Consider the following 17,883-nt stretch of genomic DNA (forward strand, 5'->3'; position numbering starts at 1 on the left):
CTCCTCCTAAACACCTCCAGTGATGGTGACTCCACCACCTCCCCAGGCTGCCCACTCCAATGGGCAATCACTCTCTATGAAAAACTTCTTCCTAACATCCAGCCTAAACTGCCTCTAGTGCAGCTTGAGACTCTGTCCTCTTGTTCTGGTGCTGGTTGCCTGGGAGAAGAGACCAGCCCCCACCTGTCTACAACCTCCCTTCAGGTAGTTGTAGAGAGAATCAGGTCTCCCCTGGGCCTCCTCCAGGCTAAGCAACCCCAGCTCCCTCAGCCTCTCCTCATAGGGCTTGTGCTCCAGACCCCTCACCAGCTTGGTTGCCCTTCTCTGGACACATTCCAGCATCCTGTTTATGTTCCAACTCAGTATCTCTCAAATAAATGGGAAATTCTTGCTAGCCACTTGCTAACCATAACTCTTGCTAGACACTTGCTAACCATACAGTAAAATGTGTCAGAGGATAATGTTGCAGTCACCTTTACTTAATGCCTGCCTCTATTGATACCGTATGTAAAATAACAGACCCATTAAAAAGGTAACGATTTCCGAACGCTTAATGAGGGCTCCCAAATAAATTGCAGTGTTTCCATCTGCTCTCTTACAGGGTGGGTGATACTATTTTTTTCATGGTAGAATGATCTTCAAATCTAATTCCACGAGGAAGGAACCTGATCACAGTTTAATTTTGGTGCAGAACGCTGTCTGGCGATCAATAAAGCAATGTCAAAGAACGGTGATCTGACAGGAGCCAGAGATAACGTTCCCTGTCGTATGCAGAATAGAGAGATGGGAGCACTGCATTTCATTGGACCAGGTGGAGTGCAACTTGCTTTTCAGAAGCCCCTAATAAATCAATATCCCTGTATTATCTGAGTAAGATCCCATCATTAATTTTAAACACTTCACACGTTAGGAGAGTCTGAAGTGCACTTCCCAGCTTAGCCACGCTAAGGCCTGTGGCCTCAGCCTGAAGTCAATGGCAACACTCCCATTTCCCTACAAGCATGCAATCTTGATACTGAGGAGTTAGGAGTGTGATAATTTTAGGCTGTGCCTTTAAATTTTTTCATAGTAAAACTGTAAATAAATCCCTGTGGGGCGTAAAAAGGAAAACAATGATAATTCTAAACAATCCCCCTGGAAGAGATAAGGAACTAAAACTAGTTGTACCAAAACAATCTTTCTTCTTGCTTCTTCACGCTGGGAGAGATACTAACTCGCTTCTGCTTGATCTTGCCTGCATTGTTTTGGTTAAGTCTAACACTTCTCTGCTCCTTATTCTTGTCCTTTCTTTTGTACAGGGCGGGGAAAGGGGGAGGCAGAGAGCTCTTTGACCAGGGGGGTCCTTGTGCTGTTTATTAATTGTATATACCTGTAAATATTGTACATGCTGGATATTCTATTCTATATTTTGTAGATATTAATTGCATTCCATTGTAGATTGTAATTTTGCTTGTAAATACAGCTTTCATTTGCTTCCAGTTGAGCTGGTCTGGCAAATTTAATGTTGGGGGGGTGGGAAATTTCAGCCCACCACAAGGAGTCATCTACTGTGAAATGGAAATGAGGCATATCCAGGCTTTTGTTTCATATGTAGTCATCTGTCTCTTCCTTTTGAATTTCAGGCTGTGTTCTGCAGAGGTCTCATCACTTGTCATTTGCCCTGCACAGACTTTCAGCCTTTTTACTTCTAAACACACACACACCCCCACCCCCTCTCTGCTTTTGAATGTTAAAGTGTTTGGTTTGCCTTTTTTTTGTTGTTTTAACTCCAAAAATAACTGGTTGTTTAGAGATTGCCTGGCTACCATGCTGGGTTTCAAAATGTGCTTTTCTCAAAAGCAGCAGGAACCTGGCCCTCAAAAGAATTCTTTGTCAGGCTTTGCCTGCTCTCAGAAATAGCTTTATCCCTAGATGATGTAAGAACAGGTCAGCATATCAGAAGGTAGAAATTGATTGTTTGAGAGAAACTTTTCAAGGACATTATTTTAAGTAGAAATATGTGAGTGTTAATCTGGTAATAAAAGACTATTTTGGCCAAAGCAAGGAAGATTCCTCCATGATATAGATTCATAGACTGCTTTGGGCTGGAAGGGACCTCTAAAGGTTCATCTAGTTCAATTTCCCCGCTGCGGTAGGACATCTTCAACTACATCAAGTTGCTCAGAGCCCCAAACAACCTGACCTGGAATGTTTCCAGGGCTGGGGCATCTACCACCTCTCTGGGCAACCTGGGATAGTGTTTCACCACCCTCAGTGTAAAAAATTGCTTCCTTATATCTCTTCTGAATCTCCTTCCACCCCTTGCCCTGTCATAATAGGCCCTGCTAAAAAGTCCATCCTCATCTTTCTTCTGAGCCCCCTGTAAGTACTGAAAGGCCACAAGAAGGTCTCCCCAGAGCCATCTCTTCTCCAGGCCAAACAACCCCAGCTTTCTCAGCCTGTCCTTGCAGCAGAGGGGTTCCATGCCTCTGAGCATTTTTATGATGATGCTTATAGGAGTCTCAGATTCAAGTCCTTGCTCTGGGTAGTGTTTTACTCACACATTGAAAACAAAATTGCTTCTTTTTATTACTGCAGTTATTCACACTGGAATTTAAAATAAAATATGAACTTTGGCATTGATTTGAAGTTGAATAATTGTATTTCCATTCATTTTCTGGGGAAAGTAAACTTTTGGGGTTTTGGTACTGCTTTAAATGAAATATCAGTTGCTGGTCGATGCTAGTTGTTGCAGAGAGGTATCTGAGGGCAACGAGGCTGGTGAGTGGCCTCAAGCATAAGCCCTACGAGGAGAGGCTGAGGGAGCTGGGGTTGCTTAGCCTGGAGAAGAGGAGGCTCAGGGGAGACCTTCTTGCTCTCTACAACTACCTGAAGGGAGGTTGTAGCCAGGAGGGGGTTGGTCTCTTGTTCCAGGCAACCACTGACAGAACAAGAGGACACAGTCTCAAGCTGCACCAGGGGAAGTTTAGGCTCGAGGTGAGGAGAAAGTTCTTCCCAGAGAGAGTTGTTAGCCCCTGGAATGTGCTGCCCAGGGAGGTGGTGGAGTCACCATCCCTGGAGGTGTTCAAAAGGGGATTGGACATGGCACTTGGTGCCATAGTTTAGTAGTCATGAGGTTTTGGGTAACAGGTTGGATTTGATGATCTTTGAGGTCTCTTTCAACCTTACTGATTTTGTGATTCTATGAGCTCCAGGTCTGCAGCCCCTTCAGATCGGTCTGTCCTCAGAACCTCCCTATGGGAAGCTAAAGGTAGCTGCTGCTGCTGCTTTCTTGTACCCAAATATATTGATTCTTTATTTAGGTAGCAACTAGGCAACATGGTGTTCTCTACTGAATCACATCCCACCAAAAGATACCAAGAAAAACCTTCACTTGCAGCTTTTAGTTAAATTATTGAAGCGAGTCAAGCTTGGCTAGATGTTGAAAAGAGAAAGGGCTTAAAGAGTGGAAGTATTCATGTTTGTTTGGTTTAATTCTATGGGTGTATCGAGATCCAGGGAAAGCCTTGATGAAAGAGGAATTATTCTGCTTTTTACCTGGAATGTTTTGATGGCTATTTCTTACTGTGTTGTTTGGTTTTGTTGTTTTTTTCACTAGCTACTCCAGCACCACCATGCAGTTCACGAGATTTCATACATCGCGAAAGATATCACAGACCATCGAGCGTTTGGATACGTGTGTGGAAAAGAGGGGAATCATAGATTTGTGGCAATAAAAACAGCCCAGGCAGTAAGTATCAAATCACTGTCATTTTCTACAGAGTAACTCAGCAGAAAATCTGTGTTCATAAGAAGCTGTTCAAGAGGCCAATCTGGTAGTGCTTATTATTTTCCTAGACTTGTCACGAGTGGCTGCTGAGGTGTTCTTAAATGGTAGGTTAAGAAAACCAACTTAGAATCATCAAACGGTTTGAGTTGGAAGTGACCTCCAAAAGTCATCTAGTCTAATGCCCCTGCATGAGATCAGATTGTTCAAAATGATGTCCAGGCAGACCTTGAGTGTCTCCAGGGATGGGGCCTCAACTGTATCCCTGGGCAACCTGTTCCAGTGCTCCACAGCCCTCATGGTGGAGAACTTGTTCCTAACATACAATCTAAATCTGTTCTTCTCTAATTTCAAACCATTTCCCCTCATTCTGTCACTGCAGTCCTTTGCAAACAGTCTCTCTCCAGCCTTCTTGTAGGCCCCCTTCAGGTACTGGAAGGCTGCCATTAGGTCTCCCTGGAGCATTCTCTTTTCCAGGCTGAACTCCCCCAGCTCCCTCAGCCTGTCCCCATAGCTGAGGTGCTCCACGCCCCTCATCACTTTCATGGCTCTCCTCTGGACCTGGTCCATCAGGTCCATGTCCTTCCTGTGCTGATGGCCCCAGAGCTGGACACAGCACTCCAGGTGAGGTCTCACCAGAGCTGAGTAAAGTGGCGGAATCACCTTTCTTGACCTGTTGGCCAAGCTGCTTTTGATGCAGCCCAGGATGCCATTGGCCTTCTGGGTTGAAAGCTCACACTGTTGTCTCACATGCAGCTACTCATCCACTAGCACCCCCAAATCCTTTTCTGCAGGAAAAATAGAAGGAACATGTTAAAAATGAAATGTACTTCACTACTTCCACTTTCCATTATGTAGTTTTTAATAATTTGCTATTGTTTTCCCTTCTAACTAGACTGGATACAGATAATTTCAGCTTTCTTTCTACACCCATTTAAACAGAAACTCATAGATACCGAGTAGCTATTTTGCATATACTCTACTTAAAAAGTGCCTTTACAGTCACATATATGCTTTTTATATTCATAATGCCTTCCATATTCCTAATTATAATCATAATTCATTTGCAAATATAGTTAGCTCAATAGAAATTAACCTAAGCCTGGATGCTAAGGTAGAAATTAATTCCATTTGAAGATCTCTCCAGTTGTGGAGATGCTATAGCTATTCTTATCAGCAGGATGAGGTAAGGGGTGTGTGTTCTTCCATGTAGAAACTTTCCTCCTTGTTTTTTGCTTCCATAGGCTGAACCTGTAATTCTGGACTTGAGAGACCTGTTTCAGCTCATCTATGAACTGAAACAAAGGGAAGAAATGGAAAAAAAGGCACAAAAGGACAAGCAGTGTGAACAGGCGGTATACCAGGTACACAAATCAGCTTAGTCTTCTGCCCAGAGCAACATGGTTTGAAGTATCCCCCAGAGCTGCTGCAGAGAGGCACTGAGCATCCTCAGCTTTTCTTAACATCAATGGGTTTGAACAGTGCTAGCTTTGGATGGGCAGCTATGAACCTCACAGCCGTGGTGAGCTCAGAAGTAGGTTTAAACAGTGATGGAAGCTATCACTTGGGATATGATGAATGTTTGGCAGCTAGAAATGGTCTATTCATGTCCCATGTAGTGTTTCTTCTCATTCAGAAGGGAGACTTTACTGAAGGTCAGTGTGTTGTAAGTCAGGTTTTTAACAGTGTCTGATAGTCAGGACAGCTGCAGTGTAATTCTGAATGTAGTTGACTCAAACAACGTGCAGATTGGTAACCTGGGATGAAACTTGAGTAAAGTTACTTTGTACAATGATGTGACTTTATCTGTGTGCTAAAGAAAGAAAACTATATACTTACCTGCCTGTTTTGCTTATTTCTTTGCTGTCCTTTAATTTCTGAATACAGTTCTTTTATCTCTGCTGTTTATGTTCTTTGCTTTTACTGCCTGTCCTCTTACTTTGCTGTAGACAATTTTGGAAGAAGATGTAGAAGATCCTGTATACCAGGTAATTTCTGAAGCTGTATGGCCTTGGAGTTTCAGAAATAACTAGTTATGTGCTGCCTTCAAACAGAGCTAAAACCTTTACCAAGATGTTTTGGTATTTACTGAGATAGGTCTTCTGAGAAACTTGCATGTTTCCCACAGAAAGTAGCATAGGCAGAGTTTAAGCTGCAAGTAATGGCACAATATATCTGTATAAGGTAGGATATTTCAGTTGGAGTGGAGAAATATTAAACATATCACAAATCTTTCCTAAAATGTGCCTTTTGTGAGTCCAGAGTTTAAGATCCCAAATGAGATTTGTTACCATTTTTAAATACAAAACCTAATAAGTGGGGAGGGAGTTACTTGGAGAATAAGCAAGTTGCCATCTTGTTCTCGCAGTAATAAATTGACATTTTGGCTTCTGTTCTGTGGGGCCAGAATTTAATTCAGAGGCTTGAATATTTGTTAAAAAAACACAGCAGTGGAATTGGTGTTATAACACACTCCCTTGCTGGCTTTTGTGCTGTGATTTAATAACAGATCTGAAATTTAAGTCTTGTTTCAATCCAAGCGAAACGTCTGGGAGCAAAGATGATTATCAGAAATATGTCAATATATTCACGTCCAATACCAGGCTGGGTGTGAAGAAGAAAAAGATGTAATTTCATTCTCGTGTTTTTGTGCTGAAACAAAACACATGAGAGCTTAACTGTTGGGGGTTTTGGTGTGTTTTGGTTTGGGTGGTTGTTTTTTTGACTTCCCCCTGGAGATTTTGTGTTCTTCCCACTTAGGCATGTCAGTGGGAGGCACGCTGAAAGAAACAGATTCAATCATTAGTGAACACTGAGCAGTGCCTAAGGTGCAGCAAGAAAGATGATAAAAATTGGGATGCCCCTAAATTGCTAATTCGGCTTTTATAGTGTCAGGAGTCTTACTTTGTGCTCTTCCCAGTAAAGGAAAGCACCTGAAAAGGAGAAGTGTTCTGACAGCCTTTTGCTGTGTGTACTGTTACATGAGCACTAACATATTTTTCCCCAGTTTAGATTTAGGGGGTTTGTCTTTTGGTTTTGGTGGGGCTTGGTATCTTTTTTTTAATTCATAGATAATAAATACATGTGGAAATAATTGCCATTATGTAAAAGAGGCAAAACTCACATGGACTTCAGAAAATTAATACTGGGCCACAGGCGGTCTCCCTAGCAAGAAAGAATTAGGAAGTTGCTCTAATGATCATTAGAGGAGATTTAGGGCTATTCATTGCTGGTTTATGAAATATGAAACAGCCTTACTCTGTGCTTTCCAGCAACCCACTTGCCCTGCTGCCAGCCTGTACTTTGAACTTGTTTCTTTAATGCCTGCCTATGTTGTTTTATATATTATTTTTGTTTTGGGGTGTTTTTTTTCACTTGGAATTCCAAATGGCCTTTTTCCCTTCTCTTTCATCTTTGACTTTTCCTCTCTGGCGGCTGGTGTCATAGTACATTGTGTTTGAGGCTGGACACGAGCCAATCCGTGAGCCTGAAATGGAAGAAAACATTTATCAGGTATAAAAATCGCTAACTTCGGGGTTTTCATCGCAACTGTTGCAAGCATTTAGCCAAGCACATTTCATCTCTAGTTGGCTTGGATTAGTTTTCATTCATCACACCACCAATGCCTGCCATTCCATTCTGCTGACACAACGTGAGTAATCTGCCCCGCTCCCGCTGTGATTTTTGCTGTTTGTCATTTCAGCTTCTGCAAAGTTGATTGTCATAACTTATGAAGGGTCTTAAACTTTAGAGCAGACCATAGAAGGTGACAAACTGTGGATTCCTGTTAATCTTCTGGAAACTCTTTGCCCCTATTCAAAGGGCAGCCCATCCGAGCAATCCTTAGAAAGATATTTTGATGGTTCTGCTCTTTTCTACCTAACCAAAGAAATAACTGGGCAGAACCTAAAAGCTCTCAGTGGATATCCCCCAGGCTGGGGAAGGTATTTTCAGAGTGCATTTGCTGTGTTAGAGCCAGAGCTTGTGTTCTTCACACGGGCACAAAACGGCTTTGAGAGCAATACAAAATAATCTTTTGTTGTTCAGTTTATCCTCAAGGGCCACAAAGATTATCTAATGGCTGGAATGCCTCTGCTGTGAGAATAGGCTGAGAGAGCTGGGGTTGTTCAGCCTGGAGAAGAGAAGACTCCATGGGAGACCTTAGAGCTGCCTTCCAATACCTGAAGAGATCCTACAGGAGGCTTGGAGAGGGACTTTTCATAAGGCTGTCTGGAGACAGGACAAGGGGGAATGGTTTGAAGCTGAAGATGAGTAGGGTTAGACTGGATCTGAGGAAGAAGTTCTTCAGTAGGAGGGTGGTGAGACTCTGGAATAAGCTGCCCAGGGAGGTTGTGGCTGCCTCCTGCCTGTGGGTGTTGAAGGCCAGGCTAGAGGTGGCCTTGAGCAGCTGAGTCTAGCTGAGAGGTGTCCCTGCCCATGAAGGGGAGGTTGGAGTAGAGGATCTCTAAGGCCCCTTCCAACCTAATTCCTTCTGTGATTCTATGGTTTATTAGAATATAACGCAAGTCATTTTGTATCACTTACTGTGATTTGAGGAAACCATTTCATATGGAGGGGAAGCAGACTCAAGCAGCGATTAAGCATTTCACCTCGCTGTACCAGGAGCTGATCTGATAGGAAAAGCTTTTTGAGATCGATAGGAGCAAGGCTAGAAAAGAAAAAAAGAGAAAAAAAAGGAAAAGTATTTTTTGTAAGTAATGAGAAAAGGTAGGAAAATGACAGAAAAAAATGAAAGGATAAAGGTAGGAAAATAATAGAAAAAAATGAAAGGATGGAGTAGCTGTAAGCTGAAATGAAAGGAATCTGAGTGGGAAAGGGAAATGCAAGTTCCACGTGAGAAAATAACTCTCTTGTAGACCCCATCGTATCAGCAGTAAATTGAGATTCCTGTAACCTCTCTGGTGATTTCCTGGCACCCTCAGCGCACACACCAGAATTCATGCCTCTTTCCGCATCTCTAGATCCAGCCATGCAAAGCTCTCAAGGTGAGAGTGTGCCTAAGGTTGAATATTTTCTCCCACATAGTGCTGAAAGTTTGCCTCTTTCCAGGAAAGCAATCTGTTAAAAATAATACTGCTCTAGTTGTCAGTTTTATGCTAGAAGCAAATATACCAGGCCTAGGTGTTGTTTATCAAAGTGTGGTGCTTTCGGTAATGTTTTAGAGCACAGACAGGGAAAGTGGTGTCATCAGCCCTGGTGTTTGGAGATCTCAGAGCAAATTTTGGTGGGCAGGGAAGAATCAGGAATGTTCTCGGGAATGGCCTAAAGAACAGGAGCCGTATTTGGACAGTTTCTTTTACTTAAAATGGAAATAGAAGAAGATGAGCAAGATAGTGATGTGTTGCTTCATCTCAAGGTATTGCTGTTCCTGTCCTGTAAGGCTCCAGAGAACTGCTCAAGGCGTCCTTGGACGGTGTCTGGGTACGATGAAGTGTTTCTGTTAATCTGGGGGTCCCACAGCTCAGATCTTGCATTGGCAGAATTGCTTCTCTTTTAAGACCTTGATGATCTCAGAGCTTTCCAGGCTACTATTGCACATTAAATTAGAAAAGAAATCTTCTGGTTTGTTTTGGTTTGCTTGTCTCTTTCTTTGAGTTTTTGGTTTTGCTTGTGGTGTTTTGTTGTGTTTATTTTTGGTTTGATGCAAATTAGTTCTAGCTTCTATTATTTACTGCAAAGCCTTCCACTTTCTACACTTTGGTAAGCATGCATTAGCTCAGTAACCTCATGCTTCTTTCTGGCTTCAGCCTCACTAAATCTTTCTTCTGGTGTTGCTCTGATATTTTAACCAAGAGCTTGCTTGTATTCAGAACGTTGTCTTCCCCCTTAGTGGAAAAGATTCCTACCCAGTGGGTAACTGGAGATGGAAGATATGTGCCAAAAGTGACAATTTCTATTTCTTTATAACATAGTAGAGGTCACAATTTTCTTTTTAAGCATTCTCTCTCTGTCTGTCACCTTTCTTTGATATATTACTCCAAGGACTGTCTGTGCCTGTCTGCTCTTTTAATATTGTCTATGTGAGTTACTCTAACATGTTAGTTAGGCAAGGACTTGATCACTGAGCGTGTACCAATCCTCTCACCTAGTGTCAGGTTCCTTAATAGCATCTCTGTCCCTGCCTGTTTCAGTGAGGTGAGGCTGGGATTTGGTTAGGTGGGTTTGCATTGTGTATGGAGCAGCACTGGTCTGCGTGGAGAGGCAAGGGCTGCCCCACAAGGAGCTGACGATCTGAGATGGGAGATTCTGAATCGTGATGCCTGTTTTGCTGTAAGATGCAAGCACATCACAATGGTTCACAGCCTGTCACAGACAGCTGTCAGCAGCAATCATAGCTCTGTGCTGATACTGCTAATCTAAGGAAGAACAGGAGAAAGCCCTTGCAGACCCCACAGTCTAAGCAGCAGTGCAAAAAGGAGTGGTGATACATGGCAAGGAAAAGCAACAAGAGGATAGGTGTTATGGAGTTGGGAGAGGAGAATGTTGTTCAGAAAAGTTTCTCTGTCTCAATAGTAGAATTCAGGAGCTTTTCTCAAGTGGCACTGTAATCTGGACTTAAAAAAGGGGAGCTTGCAAATGCAGGGAAATGCTCATTCCACAGTAAGCTGTGGATAGGAGCGTGCAAATTTAGTTGACTTCATGGAAAAGTTGGAAGGATGAAGATGAGAATGACTGAAGGGGAAATTTTTGAGAGAGAAAAGAAAAATGCACCCTGGTGAAAGTTTTTTAATGGTTTACCTTACCACACTTACCCTCCTACAAAGACTACTTGGATGGTTGGACTTGAGGATCCAGCCTTTATGATTCTAAGACTGAACTTTCCAGTGACTTACTAAATAGACCATTCTTGCTCTAGCACTGTCGCTTCAAGCTCTCTCTCTTTCCAGGCTGTTATTTCCATGAAATGGAATTGTTCCACTATTAGCAGTTTCACATATCTAATGTGAGAGATGGTTTTAGTGGAGGTGGCCTTGAGGAAATGAAGGCAAGCAAAGTCATACTTGGGATAGGAACAGAAGAGGTCTTTAAAAATGCTCATTCCATTTCTGTGCTCATGCTCTTGACAAACTTCTGCGGTGTGCAGCAAGTTAAACATTTGTGCCTTCCCATGAAGACATTGGCTTTATAACATGGGCAAGAGAATGTTTGAACCATAGGGAGAGTTTTTGATATTTTGTACAGAATAAGACACAAGAAGTTCTTTACTGTGAGGGTGCTGAGACACAAGAATGGGTTGCCCTGAAAGGTCGTAGATGCCCCCTTGCTGGAAGTGTTTGAGACCAGGCTGGATGATGCCTTGAGCCTGGTCTAGTGGAAGGTGTCCCTGCCCATGGGACTGGAACTAGATGATGGGGGGTGGGAACTAGATGATCTTTAAGGTCCCTTCCAACTCAAGCTATTCATCTGTGAATAGCACATCTCAATGAATAAGTAACATTCCTTCAGCTTCCCCTAAACCAGTCCCACTCTAGTCTCAGAAAACAAAAAAGTGATACTTTTGTCATACCTGCAATATGAATTTTTTATTGCCCTGTGAGGCTTTATTAGTGTCTGCCACGTAACCTTCTTATGCTGAATGCCATTTTAAAGTGGAAAGGTAGCACTTCGATCATTCATGCCAGTTTAGAGCCTGTTTTTCCTGCTCTGTTTTGCTTGTGTCATTCACAGGAGGAGTTCAGTGCTTCTAGGGAGGAAGAAAAGCATAATCACAAATTAGAAATGTGTAAAGCAGCAGTCCTTGGGCAAGCAAAGCCCAGCATTACAAAGCAGTTGAATTCCTGTCAGCAGCTTATAAACGCACAAGGTGTAAATCATGGCTGGTGACTTAGCTAAAGACCTGCCCAAAGTTTTTTAGGTGTCTGGCTGTGTCAGACTCTGACAGGCTGGTAATTCCTGAGTAAAATTGCATCTTTGGAGCCAAATATCATGTAGAGCAGCTGCAGGTCCCCGTCACTGCACTGGTACATGTTGTGACTTTACTTGACTTAGATTAGTAAATGAATTGGAAGGAAGTAAACTGACGCCATAGGCCAAACGTCTCTCTTTCCCTCAGATCAGTAGCTCTACTCTGGATCTCTGCCAGGGAGGAAGATGACATAGTGACCTGATCATGACTTCCATGTGCATCTTCCAGCCCCTAAGTAAAATGGGAAATACAACCATTTAAGTAAGAAGGAGATCCAAATGCATCTGGACTTAATGCAATTGAAATTAACTGGGAATGAAAATCTCCTTTCTGAACACTACTGAGCTTTAGGACTAAAAAAGTCAGATAGATGTTCTGTTTCTTCAGTATCTTCTCCATTAATGGTACTACTTGGGTGAAAAAGCAACTATCCTTGATTCCATTAGTATGAAATGACTACCCTGTACATAAATATCAGTTACTGATGTCATTCTTTCATCAAATCTGTTTGAATAATGACCTTAGTTTTGACCTTAGTTTTCATTTCACGTTGCAGGTTCCTACCAGCCAAAAGAAGGAAGGTGTTTATGATGTGCCAAAAAGTCAACCTGTAAGTGTAAGTATCTTCCCCACTTCTATGAAGTAAAGGTGTATTTCTTAGCTCCTGTGACTTTCATTATTGTATATAACATCTGGGTAGTCCTCGTGATGTGAGTTTTATCAGTGATGTGTTATGGGTTGATTGAGTTGACTCAGAGTAACCAGGATTATAACATCACTTCTATCCATCTCATTCACTGCCTAAATCTCCTTTCTGTCTTTTCTGACTCATTCTTACAAAAGTCACCATTTATAAATGTGTTATCCATGGTTAAGAGTCCTCCACAAGCCTGCTGCATGTTAATGCAGATTCATGAATTGCTGCTGCCTGGGTTGGAAGGGTTCCTCAATTACCCAACACTCTGAGTGAGCATGGGGCTGCATTTTCTCCCCTGTGTGCTCTGTCAGAGCCATACTTTATATATTGTGCTTGTTACAGCTTGGTTTAGTGGGACAGCAGGGGTCTGGATAGAGTGGAGGTTGTGAGAAGCAACGTTAAGAAAAGGTATGGCAGAACACTGTGACCTCCACGATGTTTTCCTGTGGCTATAATGTCTGTACCTCTGACAAGAGTTGGGGCTGGGCTGGCCAGTAAACAAATGACAAATGCTCTTTATTAATCCCTCCCTTCTTAAAGGGGAAGAAAAAGAGAATAAGGGAGAAAGGCATAGTTTAGAAAAGTAAAACAGCCTTGATAAAAAGAATAACAATAAAATGACATGTATACAAATATATCCAAAGCCAGTATCAAATTCAACTTGCCTGATGGCAGTTTTGTCACCATTACCACTGATGCTGTGGGCAGGCACCTGGGAAGTCCCAGAAATTACTCAGCACCAGCCTATCCTCCTAGCAGAGGTGCTCCAGCCCTTGGATCATCTTTGTGGCCCTCCTCTAGACTTCCCTCCAACAGCTCCGTGTCCTTCTTATGCTGGGGACACCAGAACCAGACACAGTATTCAAGGTGGGGTCTCAGCAGAGCAAAGGGACAGAATCCTCTTTGTTGACTTGCTGGCCACACTCCTCTTGATGCAGCCTAGGATACAGTTTGCCTGGAGGAAAAGAAAGGAAAAGGTCAGGAATTTCAGTGTGCTGTAAGCATGGGGAAAGTGCCTGTATTCAAGAGAAAGAGAGAATCCTTTCACGTGAGGATGTGGTAACTTGCGCAGCTCGGGCTGAGCGTGTCGAATAAAAAAGATAAATGCTGGGGAGGGCTTGGGTGGAGGCTTGAATTGTGCCACTTCTGTGATTTGCACAAACAAACAAAACTTGCCATAAATATTTCATGATAAGCCCTTAGGAGGAGGGAGGCATTGCCATGTTGCCAAGGAAAATGTAGTAAAATAAGTCACGTCGCATAACTAATGAAGGTGTTGGTGGGCACGGAATAGCTGCAGAGTTTTCACTCCCTTCTCATATGTAGTTCAGTGTTACAATTTTTTCCCTCTCTGTGACTTTTATTATTCCTTCAGTGCAGTTTCACATTTACTCTGGCTGTAGTCTGTAATTTAGGTCACTGCAGTGTGACTGGCTGCACAGTATACTTGCAATCATGTCTGCAGACACTTTGGTATTAGACTGTCCCAGTAAAGAGCATGACTGTGAGATGTAGGACATAGGGAACCTACTCTATAATCATCAAATACATTTAATCTGTCATCTCCAGCAAGCTGGGTGCAGGCTTAATTTTATTGTTTAAAATTATTTATTTATTTATTTTGCTATTTTGTGGTTAAATTTAGTGCCCTTACACAGCTTTTTTTCTTCAAACAAATAATGCACTTCAATTTAGGAGGAATAAGAGAAGGAAGAGGAGAGGAAGAAAGAAGTGGCTGAGATTTTCTTTCACCTTTTTATGTTAGGAGGTATTTAAAAAGAAAGAAAGAAAGAAAGAAAAGGCAGCAATAGCTCTTAAAATTAGCAATTTAATATTCCACTGCCCACCTGATTTATTGCTCACCCTTCCACATGTGAGGCGCTCTGTCACTGAGACACTTGCCATAATTTTTTTTTCCTTTTCAATTTATAGCTGTCATTATTAGATAAACCTCTAAAATTCAATCTGAGGGCAAATGCTCTACCTGCTTTCAACATGTAAGGACACATCCTTGATTAGGAGATCGTGCTTCCAGTAATTCCATAGTGGATTAATAAAATGAGGAACTTTTTGTGGCTCCTGCTAGGTTTCAGGCCCCATGAATTCTCTCCCCTGACAATGAATACAACACTTAATGAAAATGCAGCAAGTTTTGCTTGAGTTCAGACTGAATTGCCCACGTTCCCTGGACAGAGATCAATTTTTCCATCCTGGGATTGTTTTCCTCTGATGTGTTCCCAGGCAAGTTATCTCTAGTTGCTACATTTAAAGTGAGGACTAGTGAAGCAGTCAGCTAGGTGCCCTTCACCCTTGACTCCCTTTAGGCAGGGGGGAGAAATAGCTGCTTCATGGGGAAATTCTTCCTGCCTGTCCCACTTGGATGGAAATAAATGCACATCTGGACATCATCCTTTCATGGCTGCAGAAGGACTGTAAATGTCTTGCAAGTGTGATAGCTTTTACATAGTCAGGCTTAGGTGGGGTGAGATCTACCACAGTGCAAAACCTAAAAGCCTGAATCTCCTTCTCAAAGGCTTCCTTGAAACTAGGAAGTCTATTTCACCCTGATTTTCAATAAGATGTAGCCTCCTAAGAAGCCAGAAGCATTTTGGCAAGTATGTCTCTGTGGCTGAAGGTGTGAAGGATCTTCCTGCTAGGGCTATGAAGCAGAAGTATTCAACATTGTATGTGCATCAGGATAGCTGAGGTACTTACACTGTCCTGTGCCATTGTGTGAAGCCATTTCTCAAAGTACCTCATAGTGTGACTCCTCACAATCTTTGATACCAAGTAATGTAAATATGGTGCAGGTGAAGCAGAAGGGATTGAGTGTCAGATCTCAGAATCTGGAGGTACCCACTGTCCTCAATTACGGGTGGTGGCTGGTTGCCAAGTCACTTCACTGGCACTGGGATGTATCTGCCCATCTCTTTGCTGTATCCCTTCCCAGCACATCCTACTCTCCTGTGGATTTCCTCTGCTGAGTGTGCAGCTTAGCTCCAAACATGCATGGTATCCAGTTGCCTCCCAGTATGTCCTCCTTCCTCTGTATCAACTCCCATTTCTTATCACAGAGTTGTCAGAGTTGGAAGGGACCCCAAGGATCATCTAGTTCCAACCCCCCTGCCATGGGCAGGGACACCTCACACGACAGCAGGTTGCTCACAGCTACATCCAGCCTGGCCTTCAAAATCTCCAGGGATGAGGCTTCCACCACCTCCCTGAGGGCAACCTCTTCCAGTGTGTCACCACCCTCATGGGGAAGAACTTCTTCCTGATGCCTAATGTAAATCTGCCCTCCTCTAGCTTGGATATATTCCCCCTAGTCCTATCACTTCCTGACACGCTGAAAAGTCCCTCCCCAGCTTTCTTGTAGCCCCCTTCAGATATTGGAAGGCCACAGTAAGGTCTCCTCGGAGTCTTCTCTTCTCCAGACTGAACAGCCCCAACTGTCTCAGTCAATCTCTATAGGAAAGGAGCTCCAGCCCTCTGCTCATCCTCGTGGCCCTTCTGTGGACACATTCCAGCATGTCCAGAGCTTTCTTGTAATAAGAGCTCCAGTGGGGTCTCACCAGAGTGGAGTAGAGGGGGAGAATCATCTCCCTCGACCTGCTGGTCACACTTCTCTTGATGCAGCCCAGGATCTGGTCGGCTTTCTGGACTGCAAGTGCACACTGGTGGCTTATGTTGAGCTTCTCATCCCCCAGCACCTCCAAGTCCTTTTTTTCAAGGCTGCTCTCAAGCCAGTTCCTGCCCAGCCAATATCAGTGCCTGGGATTGCCCTGACCCAGATGCAGGACCTTGCACCTGGTCTTGTTGAACCTCATGAGGTTGGCTTGGGTTCAGCTCTCCAGCCTGTCAAGGTCCCTCTGGATGGATCCCTTCCCTCCAGCCTGTCAGCAGCGTCACACAGCTTGGTGTCATTGGCAAACTTGCTGAGGGTGCCTCGGTGCCACTGTCCGTGTCACCAACAAAGAAGTTAAACAAGCCTGGTCGCAGTACTGATCCCTGAGGGGCTCCGCTTGTCACTGGCCTCCACTTGGACGTGAACTCATTGACAGCCACTCTTATATTCATGACTATTTTCTCTTTGCTCCTTTAGACCAGTTTTCCTGTCCTTCATTCTCCAAGAGCAGACATCAAGCCAGACAAAACAAGCTTACCCCAAAATGCTTGTGTTAAGTAGTACATGCTCCACTTAGAAGCTGTAGTTCTGTCTGTGAAAGTAACTGTTGTAAAGAAGTGAAGTGCTTAATGAGCTCTTTTTGTCGTAAATTCCCATCGTCTCCCTATTAGACATCCACATCAAGTCCTACCTGTCATGGTGTTTTTAGTACTAGGAGTCAGACTGTAAATACCCTTCATGGAGACTGTCAGTCACATCACAGTAAAACCTCCTCTTCTTGTTAAAATATCTGAGCTATATGCTTACAGTTTTATGAAGGCTTTCAAACAACTCATCTTACTGCTCTCTCAAGATTCAAGGTGTTAGAGCTGCTGCCTTACAATGTGCCCAACGTTAAGCCAGGGTGGAATTGGACAGGGAGTCATTTGGCTGCCTCGAGGACAAGACATTGAAAGAGCAGATGAAGCTGGGCTACATCTCAGCATGCTCAGTTCTAGAAACCATAAGGGCTGCCTGATCCTTCTGCCTGAGCTAGGAAGCTGCGTTTGGGAGAGCTCAGTTTTAATTCTGGCTGGGCTTACAGCCTCATGTTAGAGGAGCTGTGTCTGGGGTCATCTGGAAGGCATGAACAGCCTTGGACTCCACTAGCTCAGACAGAAAGTCAGTCCCTGGAGAAACAGCACACCAAAACGTCTTGCAATAAAGCAATTCGGAGCAGCTTTTTGGATAACTTCACAATCATCTACAGATGGAAGGTGTTGGGTTGGGTTGGCAGTTGGACTTAATGATCACAGAAGTTAGGGGCTGGAAGGGACCTCAAAAGATCCCCCTGCCAGATCAGGATCACCCAGGGCAGGTCACACAGGAATGCATCCAGACAGGTTTTGAAAGTCTCCAGAGGAGACTCCACAACCTCTCTAGGCAGCCTGCTCCAGGGCTCTGCCACCCTTACGCTGAAAAAGTTTTCCCTTCTCTTCCCATGGCACCTCCTCTGCTCCAGCTTGCACCCGTTGCCCCTTGTCCTCTTGCTGGACATCACTGAGCAGAGCTTGGCTCAGTCCTCCCAACACTGCTCTGCACATCTTTATAAACATGAATGAGGTCATCCATCAGTCTCCTCCAAGCTAAAGAATCCCAGCTCCCTTAGCCTTTCTTCATAAGGGAGATGTTGCACTCCCTCTCTTAGAGGTCTTTTCCAGTCTTAATAATTTATGATTTCTTTCTATGGTATTTGGTCTGGAGAAGAGCTTTGTAACTGACTTTTGCTTGGGTGCCCATCAGTGGCTTTACAGAAACAACTCGGAGACTGATGACATCGACCTCAACCTCCACAATCAGGCTTTCAGGACCAAATGTTCAAACAGGAG

At 43.5% G+C, this 17,883-nt stretch overlaps 1 protein-coding gene across 11 annotated transcripts in view; it reads left to right on the forward strand.

The window, feature by feature from the left end:
- Positions 1–17,883, forward strand: part of DAB1 (DAB adaptor protein 1) — a 285,116-nt gene that overhangs the window by 240,124 nt on the left and 27,109 nt on the right. For 8 of the 11 annotated variants that reach the window (XM_054165128.1, XM_054165127.1, XM_054165126.1 and 5 more), the window contains 5 exons: positions 3,599–3,730; positions 5,011–5,130; positions 5,716–5,754; positions 7,214–7,279; positions 12,250–12,309. In XM_054165128.1, the coding sequence (XP_054021103.1) occupies positions 3,599–3,730; positions 5,011–5,130; positions 5,716–5,754; positions 7,214–7,279; positions 12,250–12,309 (417 nt within the window). The remainder of the gene's footprint in view (positions 1–3,598; positions 3,731–5,010; positions 5,131–5,715; positions 5,755–7,213; positions 7,280–12,249; positions 12,310–17,883) is intronic. The other 3 variants (XM_009902180.2, XM_054165132.1, XM_054165133.1) reach the window with 1 other exon arrangement.

This window comes from Dryobates pubescens, chromosome 11 (assembly GCF_014839835.1).
Source record: "Dryobates pubescens isolate bDryPub1 chromosome 11, bDryPub1.pri, whole genome shotgun sequence".
Lineage (NCBI taxonomy): Eukaryota > Metazoa > Chordata > Aves > Piciformes > Picidae > Dryobates > Dryobates pubescens.